Source organism: Pipistrellus kuhlii, unplaced genomic scaffold (genome assembly GCF_014108245.1).
Source record: "Pipistrellus kuhlii isolate mPipKuh1 unplaced genomic scaffold, mPipKuh1.p scaffold_m20_p_6, whole genome shotgun sequence".
NCBI lineage: Eukaryota > Metazoa > Chordata > Mammalia > Chiroptera > Vespertilionidae > Pipistrellus > Pipistrellus kuhlii.
In genome coordinates this window covers 55,973,964-55,984,546 of record NW_023425562.1, presented here as the reverse complement: position 1 = coordinate 55,984,546, position 10,583 = coordinate 55,973,964, and the positions used below count along the sequence as shown (strand labels likewise).

Sequence of the window (10,583 nt, the reverse complement as noted above, 5' to 3'; positions counted from 1 at the left end):
GTCCTGAAGGGTAGTTTGCCAAGAACACCAATGGGGAAAGGCCATCCCACGCGGTGGGGACAGAGTGTAAGAGATGACGGCGGAGGGAGGCAACTGCTGGAGGGGCAGGTACCAAACCGGACACACAGAGAGAGTGGAGGAAGCCGTGAGGAACGGCCACAGGTCCCTGCCGGTGCAGGCAGCAGGCAGGGAGCGCAGGCCAGCCCTCCAACCTGAGAGGGCCGCCTCCTTCCTGAGACCTCAGGGCAGACGCCCAGCAGACCCGGGGCAGTGCTGAGGGGAAAGAAAAACAGAAGCCCAGCCCTGCAGACAGGAGCCCTCAGAGAGCCGCCTTCAGCTCCCACAGTTCAAGGAAGAGGCGGCCTGCGAACTGTGTGCTTCCCGGGACCTGCAGAGCCCGGACAGACGAGCCTGCAGAGAGACGGAGACTCGGGGTTCCTGGGGGGCAGGGGGTGCCTGCCGGGGAGTGGCCTGCCGCTGCTGGGTGAATGTTCTGGAATGAGATATGTGTCGGCCGCAGAGTTCTGTGAACGTGTCAGAAATGACAGAATTGTGTGGCGTGTGATTTGCAACTCAATGACGTGGCGATATGTGAAAGGCCAGACGAAGGAAGGCGTGGCCATGGGGCTGGCCCTGCCCTCCAGCGCCCGGAGCGCCCCTCTGGCCCCGGTCGGCTGCACATCAAAACCAACAGGAGATGATGGTGTAAGCGAGGGAGAGATCGGAGGGCGGCCCTGAAGATGAGGCCACCGGCCTGGATGGGGGAGGCCAAAGATCGGCTTTCAGGCTGGCGAATGCACTCGGGGGGCCCGCGGGGTCCTGGGAGACCCCTGGGCTGGGGTGGGGCTCAGCCAAAGGTTTCTCCGGCTGAACATCATCTGCAGCAGACGAGGAGGAAGGCTCCGGGCCTGAACGGGTGGGTGAGAGTCCCCTGGGGACCAGCAGGGCCAGTGGGCTGCCTCCTCCTCACAGAGAAGGCAGGCCGGGCTGGCTGCCCAGGAGGGAGGAGCCAGGGGGAGGTGGCCAGAGGGGATGCGGCTAGCCCCGGGGGAGCACAGCCCTGGGAGGGAAGTTAGACAAGCCGTCTAACACTGCTCCCGGCCCAGCCCCAAACGGCTAGCTTCCTGAGGTCCAAGACAGCTACTGGGGGGGGGGGGGGGGGGATGGGGAGGTGACAGGGACCCGCAGGCGCTCTGGAAAGGGGCTCCGGCTGGCTTTGCTGGGAGAGCAGCCCCCAGGCCACGCCCCCTCCCAGAGGTGCCAGGCCCTGGCTCCTCGGCAGCGTGGGGAGCGTGCCCCCAGAGCTGCCCCCGGCCGCCCCGGCCCCCTGCTCACCGGTCCTGGAGCCGGTCCTGCGTGTCCTTCAGCCGGGCCCTCAGGTGCCGGATGCACACCTCCTTCTGCTGCAGGGGGGTCAGGTACTGCTCCGGCGTGGGCGGCTTGATGCCATGGTTGTCGCTGCACAGCATGTACTTCATGGAGCGCCTGCAAGGGGGCGCTCGTCAGCCAGGAGGGACGGAGGGAGGGCTGGGCCAGGGGCAGGAGGCCAGCCCCACCACCCAGGCCCACGGCCACCAGGGCTCCAGGCCGGGCCTCCCGGGCAGGCCCCAGGGCCCTGGACACCACCCTTTTCCAGAAGGCGGGTTTTACCAGAGCTTTTCTGAGGGAAAACGAGTCAGGGTGGGAGCCCTGGCTCTAGTTGGGGGTGGGGAGACATGCTGTAGGACATACTGACATCCATCAATCCATCCGGAGAGCTCAGGGCCCAGTCTCCCAACCTGGGAACGAGGCTGGGGCTGGGGCTGGGCTGGAGGGCTCTCCTCCTCTAATCTGCACACACTCACAGGCGTGCACATCAGAGCACACGGACTCCCAGCCCACCTGCGCCTGCGTGTCCACATACATGAGCACACACCATGCCCACGCATCCCACCCTTTCTCTACCGGCACAGGCACATGTGAGGACCCCATGCATGTGTTCATACAAATGCATCCCCCCCTTTACTCTGGGACACATGTGAACACACGTGTAGACACTGCTGGCCCTGGACCCGATGTACCCCAGGTGGCAGCCGCTGGCTGTGCACTGCTCCGGAGGCCATGTGCTGCCCGGCATGAGGCGGCACAGGCGTGTGTGTGTGTGTGTGTGTGTGTGTGGTGAGAGCACCCTGGTCCCACCAGGGCAGAGGAAGGAAGGCCTAGGCTTTCATCCTGAGAAGGAGGGCACCCGATTCTACCAACAGAGCATGGCCCGCCCGCCTCGGCGCCCAGCTTCCTGCCTGCTGGTTGCTCTGTTCACGAACCCCCTTGGAGCTTGGCTGAACACCCCGGGCAGGTTTTCCACGCAACGCGGCTCCTCTGGGGCAGGGCTCCCAGGTCTAGGGAGGCGCAGTGGCCTGGGGAGGGCCTCCTGTGTTGCAGGCAGAGGAGGAGGGGGGAGGGGGGGAGGGGTGGAGCTCAGCGGTGCCTCGCTGGGGGGCGCTAAGAGATCTCTTTCCGAAAGACAAGCCCCCACGGGACTGCGGGACACAGCTCCGTGCCTGGGGGCGGGGAGCCAGGGTTGGTAAGTGTGAGGCTTAGCGAGGAAGTCACTCTTTTAACCTCCCCACTTGCTTTCATGAGTGTTTTCCCCAAGATAACACTGACACTCACACGTTTTAGTCACTAGCTCCATCTTTGTGGGCAAACACTTATCCGTGGGGAGAGAAATGCACTGTAACTCAGGCCTCTCCGCTGCTCCCTCGGAGAGCCCAGCCCTGCAGGGAGGCCACACAGGCCCTGCTCGCCCTCAGCGGCCTCTCCGCGGGCGCGGACCCTTCCCCGCAGAGGCCAGCCTCCGGGCGGGGCCCGCCCGGCCCGCAGTTGTGCATTACAAAAATCTGCTACTGAACGAAAAAACAGTACAGTTGTTAATTATGAACCTCTAAAAATGTAAGTGGCCCGGCCGGTGTTGCTCAGTGGCTGAGCATCAGCCCATGAACATGGACTCCCGGTCAGGGCATATGCCTGGGTTGTGGGCTCGATCCCCAGTAGGGGGCGTGCAGGAGGCAGCTGATCAGTGATTCTAATCATTGATGTTCCTAACTCTCTCTACCTCTTCTTTCCTCTCTGAAATCAATAAAAATATATTTTAAAAAATAGTTATTAATGAATCAGAACTGCAACTAGGCTGGCTGGTGTGGCTCAGTGGTTGAATGTTGACTTACGAACCAGGAGGTCATGGTTCAATTCCTGGTTGGGGCATATGCCCAGGTTGCGGGCACATCCCCAGTGCGGGGTGTGCAGGAGGCAGCTGATCAATGATTCTCTCTCATCTTTGATGTTTCTATCCCTTTCTCCCTTTCCCTTCCTCTCTCTGAAGATGCATGCGTACACTTTAAAATATACGAGTAAGTGTACACATCCATCTTCCTCACGCCTGTGTTCTGGAGCGGGGTCACCCACGGAATGCTGGGGCATGGGTCCTGCTCACGCGTCGCCCATCACACGCGTGTCACCCATCACACATGTGTCACCCATCACACGTGTGTCACCCATCATGCGTGTGTCATGCTGGACAACTCTGTGAAATGTTGCCTCAGCACAACCGGAACATCGCTTCCCACAATGACACCCTCTCCACTGGGACGAGCGGACGAGTCCTCCCGGGGTGCTCTGGCCTGGGGTGCAGGCCGCCTTCGGCCGGGACTCCCAGGAGGACCCGAGTCCCACGGACGGAGTCACCCTTTGGATGGAGCCCTGGGGACGGGAAGTGTCCAAACACAAAGCCCCCGCCCTCGGCTTCCCCTGCATGTCACCGCTGGCGGCAGGCTTGTGCCGCCGTCACAACTCTAACTCCCTGGTCTCCGGGGACCCACGGCGCCCCTGGCCCTGCCTGCCAGCCCGATCCCGCTTCCCGGGTCTCTGCTCGCCTTTCCTGAGGGCACAGCTCAGCCTTTGTCCCCCCACTCTGCTTTCCAAACCCGCTCCCCTCTGCCCCCCTCAGAGGTCCCCCAGGAAAGCAGCGGCAGAAGCTGCGGGGTGCCCTCCAGCGCGGTGCCCAGGAGCGCACGGCTCTGCCCGCCCTGGGCCTGCACGTCACCCAGCTCCACACGAGGGGCACACGGGGAGCTCCCGTCAGAGCCGGGGCCGGCGGGCAGGGGCTTTGGGCTTTTACCGTTCTCCTTCCTGCTGCCTGGAGGTGTGGGAGCCACATGAGGACGAGAGCCACACCCCGAGGACGGTGAGCAGGAAGGCAGGAGCCGGGCCTCAGCATCCCTCCCCGTGGCCTCGGACACTGTCCGGGAGACCCACAGCCGGACAGCATCACACCGTCTCAGACCCAGGACTGAGCTCCGAGAGGCAGTGAGCTGCTTGGGGCTGCACAGCCGGTGAGAGTGGGGGTGGTGAGGACACCCACTCCCCGCACCCCAAGGCCCCCGGGCAGCCGGGCCGGGCCAGGCCAGGCTGGGGGGGCGGTTACCTGGGCGTGGGGCTGCCGTCGCTGCCCTTGCAGGAGCCCGAGGTGCTGCTGCCGCTGACGGAGGAGGTGCCGTAGGCGTCCCGCATGCTCACGGGCGGCGAGGTGCGCCTGGGGGCGGGGAGAGGGGGCAGGTGCTCGTCCTGGCCGGGGGGCAGCTGCGGACCCTGGGCGAGCACAGCCACGCCGCTGCAGCCCAATGCGCCCCCGCTTCGGGGTCACCGCCGGGAGAGAAGCAGGGGCCGGGGGTGCACAGACAGGGGGACAGACAGACAGCGCCAATCAAGATGGAACACCAGAAGCACAGTCCTCCTGACTCCCCAGGGCAGGCATGGAGGCCGGACAGGGCTGCAGGCCAAGCAGGGGGGGGGGCAGGGGAGGGGGGAGAAGGATGCAGGCCAACGGGGTGGGGGGAGAGAAGCATCTTCCCTTACAGGGTCCCCAAGCCCAGAGGAGGGGTCCTGCATGGGCCGAGTCACAGGAGGAGAGATGGGGCAGGCGGGAGGAGAGGCAGAGGGCACTGCCAGGAGGCGGAGTGACACCCTCTGATTGTGAAGGTCAAACACAGCACTGTGCGGGCGGGACCCCGGGGTGTGCCTTCAGAGAACTTCACACCCACAGTCCCAGGAGGGGCCGGGAGGCAGCAAGCCCGTCTGAAAGCTGGGAAGACCAGGGAAACGCCTCCAGGGTGGTGGCAGAGCGGGGCCGCCCCTCCCGTCCTCCGGGCCGGGTCTGGGGGGGACAGGGGGGAGACTCACCTGCGGGATCCAGCAGAGGCCCGTCTACTGCCCTGCAGGGACATGGCCATGAGGCTGCGGGTCCGGGTGAGGGGTGGGACGGGCGGTGCCCCTGGGGCTGAGGAGAGAGGGCGCATTGGGGGGGCCGCGGCCAGGGCCGGGCCGGGCCACGTCATCCTCTCGCTGCCCGGCATGGCCTCTCCTCGCGCCCCTCCGCAGGGCACCCAGGACCGAGCGAGGGCCTGGCGGGCCGGGCTCTGGGCACCGCCGGCTCCGGGCGCCCGGCTCACGACGCCTGGCAGAGCCTCGGGGCAGCCAGAGGTCATCGGTCCCCGCCGTGCTCTCCGAGGGGCGGCCGCGGCTGGAGCGGAGGCCTCGGCCGAGGTCACACCTGGCGCCTGCAGACCCCGCAGCACCGGGTCCTCTCTGCTACGAGCCGGCCCCCGGGTCCCTGACACTCAGACCCCGGTCCGCCCCCCGCAGTGGGGGCTGCAGGCTGGAGGGCTCCGGGAGCCGGACCAGGACCCCAATTACGCTGGGCTGGTCTCGACGTCACCTTCCCAGAGTGCCTGCCGGCGTGTGGCTCGGGGCTTCCCGTCTACAGGGGGAGACAAGACAGACCGACAAGACAGACCGACAGCACACGTGTAGAAAGACACATGGATACACACGGTTGTGATAAGGCACCACGCCCCGGACATTCCACGGGAACATGCTCGGCAGGCCATGCAGCGGCCTCCCGCACACGTGCTGCACACACACACACATGCCCGCACCATGCAGGGGCGCGTGCCGATCCTGCCATGCAGGGAGCTCAGGGCGCGGGCTCAGGCATGAGCACCGGGGCGGTGGGAGCAGAGTCCCCCTCGGGATGTCTCGGGGGCTGGGCCCAGGAGAAGGTGACCGTGCCCGCAGAGGCCCCTCCTTGGTCCTCCTGACGGAGGGTAGGGGGACACAGGCCCTCTGGTGCCAGCCTAGGAGTCGCTAGGCCCCTCCCCTGGGACCCCCCAGGGGTGTAAGGAGGGGAGGCCCCAGGCCGGGCAGGGTGTGAGCTGCTGTGGGAAGTGGCTGCCTGGGGCTCCCGGAGTCTGAGGTGGAGGGCCTGGGCCCCTGCAGCCAACATGCTGGCCTTGTGCGGGCTCCGGAGAGCAGCCCCTTCTTCCACGCTCAGGGCGGGGAGTCAGACGGGAGCCTGGGCTACGGGAGACTCGCTGAGGACGCCGGGCCCGACACCTGCCCCCATGCCGGGAAGCAAGCATCCGCCCAGCCCCGCGCGCCCGTCTCAGACCCCAGGCCGAGCACGTTACACGGTACGTACATTCCGCCATCGACTCCTCCCAACAACCCTATGAGGAAGCGCTGGGGTTAGTCCCTTCACAGGTGAGGAGTCCCAGAGTCCCAGGTGGGGGGGCGGAGAGGGGGCTGGACCTCAAACCAGGAAACCTGGAGTCCCCGGGCCAGGAACCACCCCTTCCCACGACAGGGCCCCTGGGAGCCTGGCCGTCCGGCAGACAAAGGCGCTGCTCAGTGGCCTGTTTCCTGGCTGTGACACAGATGCGGCCTGTCCCCCGGAGGCCGGACACAGCCGGCATTGTCTGCACCGAGGTGTCGGGTGCCGGCGCGGGAGCCTCCGACACCGTGCCCGTCACCTGAGCCGCTCGCCCTCGCTAGGTGACGCGGCCCACCCGTCGTGCCCCGTCACCCAGCCGGGACCTCCTGGGGCTGCGGGGCCGGCACCCAGAGGAGGGGCCACGGAACAGGGCCCCCACACTGGTCAGGAAGCCCCGGTGGCCCCCGGCCACCTGCCTCCCGAGCACAGGGGGGCTGGGCCAGATGCAGGGGGAGGCGGTGTTGGGGGGGGGGTAAGGCCTCCAGCATCGCCTGCTGTGGCCTGAGCCCGGTGTGGCCCGCTGACATTTTGGCCAAGGTCATGCGGCTGCAGGTCTGACAGGCCCTGGTGGCTCGTCCCTGCCAGCCCGGCTCCGCTGGCATCGTCCCCCATCCCCGGCTCCCTCTGCTTCTGGGGGGAGGCAGAGTGGAGGCTGTGCCTCCAGGAGACCTCTCTGCAGGGGCGGGACTCAGGTCCTGCACGGCCTCGCTCGTCCCGGCCTGTCGGGGTGAGGGTGCTGAGGAGCTTGGGTGGGAAAGGCCAAGGGGAGCTCTAGCCCCAGGTCCCGGGAGGAGGAGCTGCGTGCGGCCTCGGACAATGAGGGCCTTGTCCCCACTGCCCCGCCCCTACCTTGCGTGGCAGCCCCACTGCTCCCCCTCTTGGGCTCCGGCTTCCTTTCCTTCCTTTCTGACGGGGGTAGGGGTGTGTGTGAGAGGGGGAGGGAAGGGGACTGCCTTTGTACTGGATAAAGCCCCGTCTCCTGGGAGGCCAGGGCCAGCCATCCACCCGGGAGGAGGTGGAAGTGGTGTTCCCCAGCTGGGACGGGGCTGTGCAGGCAGGGTCCTCCAGGGCGGCCAGTCACCCAGGCCCAGAGGCAGCCACCTTCTAGGATCCGCTCAGAGGTCCCGGGGTGGGGCCTGTGCGCTCCGCTCCTCCCTCTCCTCCAGGCCCCGCGCAGGCAGGTTGCCATGGCGTTTGTCGCCATGGCCCAGAGTCCCCGCAGGCCTGTCCCCAGGTGGCCAGAAGCTGCCACTGGAACGGAGGGCGGGAAGGAAATCCTTCGCCGAGGGTCACAGTCTCTCATCATCTCAACCCCGAGGAACTGCAGCCCCTTCTTCCCTGCCGCCTCCCTCAGGTCCCCACCTGCCCTGCGGTCAGCCCTCACACGCCCAGCGTTTCTGAGGACGCCCAGGGAGGGTGGGGGTACAGGAGGATCTCGGGAACAGCAGAGGGGAGATGCAGGAACAGTCGAAGAGATCTGGGCTCACATCCCAGCTCTGTCACCTGCCTCCTCATCTGCCAGTGGGGCTGTGCTGGAAGGCGCCTCCTGTGGTCGCTGTGAGGATGACACGGGTGAGGCATGCTGAGCCCAGGGCCCACCTCCCGGCACTCCCCGAGGGGAATGCCGGTCACTGAGAGGGGCGTCCCTGCAGGGCACGTGACCTTCAGGACAGGAACGCATCCCCGGCAGGACCGGGCCTCAGGACGGCCAGGGGAAGCTGCTCCAAGGAAATGTGCTCGGGCCCGGAGGATGAACAGGAGTTCACAGGCAGGGAAAGTGAGCAGGAAGCAAGCGGCCTGGCACAGGTACCGCTGCGCAGGGCACGAGGGGCCTGCTGAGGGCGCAGTCCCAGCGGGGTGAGGCTGCGGAGAGGGCTGCATCACCAGGCCTCACCCTCGGGGCCACAGGAGGTCATGGATTGGCATTGCAGAGAGCCCTGCGGCAGGGACCCTGGGGAGTGTGGCTGGGAAGGGACAAGAGGAGAGGCAGGGAGGTGAGGTAGGAGGTTACCAAACACTCCCAGGTAAGGAATGAGAAGGCCCAGGCTAGGGCGGCAGCGGGGGGGGGGGGGGGCAATGGACAAGAGGCGGAAACCTCCTCAGAATTCACCAGAGGCGCCCGATTAAGTAAAGATCAGGGTAACACTCTTGACCCCGGAGTCCAGGGCCCTCTCATGTGTACCCTTCCACCTGCTCTCAGCTGCTGCTATTCCCTCCCCGCTCCCCCAGGAAAGCCATTTTCTGCTCCCACAGCTGTGCCTGGGCTGACGCACCATCCTGCAGTGCACACCCCCTCCCCCCCCCCCCCCCCCCCCCCCCCCCCCCGCCAGTCCTGCCAGCCCTGCCCCCATGCGCACACCCACGCTGGGCTGTCTCCCATCACTTACTGTCATGACTATTGGGCATGCCAGGCCTGGGGTGGAAACACTGTGAGTTTCACACAGATGAACACAACCAGCACACGACTGTACATAACACAGCGGCTTACACAGGCACGTCTGGTAAGCCCAGGGCTGGGTTAGATGGTCTGAGATGCTGCCAGAGCCTTTTCTGACTGTAATTCCGGGGCCGTTCCGCGTCCTCCCCCTCCGAGCACGGGGACCCCGGCTTCGGTCCCCACGGCGGGGGAACCCGGTCGCGGCTTCCTCTGAGACACCGCGGCACTTCACTCCACCGGCAAGGCGCGAGGGAGACGCCAGGCGCTCGGTTAGCCTAACGTTCCGGCTACGTGGAAGTCCCTCACCTCCTACAAATTACCCTTTTCCAGAGAATCAGCCGTCAGTACCCGGAGACGGCTTCCTCAGGCCCAGCCAGGGAACGGCACGATCTGCGCCTGATGACTCACGCCTCTGGCAGCCGAGCCAAGCCGAGCCTCGCAGCCAGCAGGAGGGAACTTGGGGAGGGGGCCCCTCTCTGCCAAGGCAACGGGGGTGCAGAGCACCCCACCCACCGACAGCAGAGCAGAGCGGACGCCGAGGGAAGAGGGAGGAGAAAGGCCGGCCTGGGAGCGCCCAGCGGCCACCGGGATCACAGGGGGCTGTGCTCTGAGGGTCACTCACGGCCGAGCTCCGTGGCCGTCCACTGGCTTCACAACCTGGCCGGCACCCGCTCCTCGGCGCTGCCGGCCAAACCCGGGCCTTCCGTCCCGGACCTGGGGCGGAGGCAGCGGTGGCATCTCTCCAGCTGGCTGCCTGGCCCTGCCCACGTGCCCTCTGAGCTGGAACCAGGGGTGGGAGCCACGGGACGCCTCCTTCTCACCATGGCAACCCCGGCTCAACGGCAGGGCAGGCCCACCACTGGGCCAAATGCCGTCTGCTCCCTACTGCAACCGGGACGGACCGAGGGCTGAGGCGGCCGCGACACAGGGCTCCTGGGGGTCAGACTCCCGTGGCTGGGAACCTCCCGGAGAACCTGCCCCCGGGGCTGCTGAGGGGTGAGCTGGGCCCCTGCCCCACTGCCCCCGACGAGGCTCCTCTTGTGTGTGTCCTACATATCGGCGATCCGAAGGAAGACGGCTTTTTATTTTTACTTATTTATTTTACTTTAAAAAATTATTCTTTAAAAGATATATTTTTATTGATTTTAGAGAGTAAGGGAGAGGAAGAGAAAGATGGAAACACCAAGGAGGAGAGAGAATCATTGATCGGCTGCCTCCTGCACGCCCCCCCGGGCACATAACCTGGTTCATAGCTGGACGCTCAACCACGGAGCCAAACTGGTCGGGCAGGAACTGACTTTCTTTAAAAAAAAAAAAAAAAAAAAAAAAAAAAAAAAATATATATATATATATATATATATATATATATATATATATATATATATATATTTTTTTATTGATTTTTTTTACAGAGAGGAAGGGAGAGGGATAGAGGATTAGAAACATGGATGAGAGAGAAACACTGATCAGCTGCCTCCTGCCCACCCCCTACTGGGGACGTGCCTGCAACCAAGGTACATGCCCTTGACCGGAATCGAACCTGGGACCTTTCTATCAGTC

The 10,583-nt window shown here is 65.1% G+C and overlaps 1 protein-coding gene across 6 annotated transcripts in view; it reads right to left on the bottom strand.

Annotated features, from left to right (window-relative positions):
- The window catches only part of SNPH (syntaphilin), a 38,221-nt gene that overhangs the window by 4,186 nt on the left and 23,452 nt on the right, over positions 1–10,583 (bottom strand). Inside the window, exons 1-4 of one of the 6 annotated variants that reach the window (XM_045574213.1) lie at positions 6,515–6,542; positions 5,218–5,314; positions 4,463–4,669; positions 1,336–1,485 (exon numbers count right to left, since the gene is read on the bottom strand). In XM_045574213.1, coding sequence (XP_045430169.1) covers positions 1,336–1,485; positions 4,463–4,669; positions 5,218–5,314; positions 6,515–6,524 — 464 coding nt within the window. In that variant the 5' untranslated portion in view covers positions 6,525–6,542. Of the gene's footprint in view, positions 1–1,335; positions 1,486–4,462; positions 4,670–5,217; positions 5,537–6,514; positions 6,543–10,583 lie in introns of those variants that run through there. The other 5 variants (XM_045574215.1, XM_045574214.1, XM_045574216.1 and 2 more) reach the window with 5 other exon arrangements.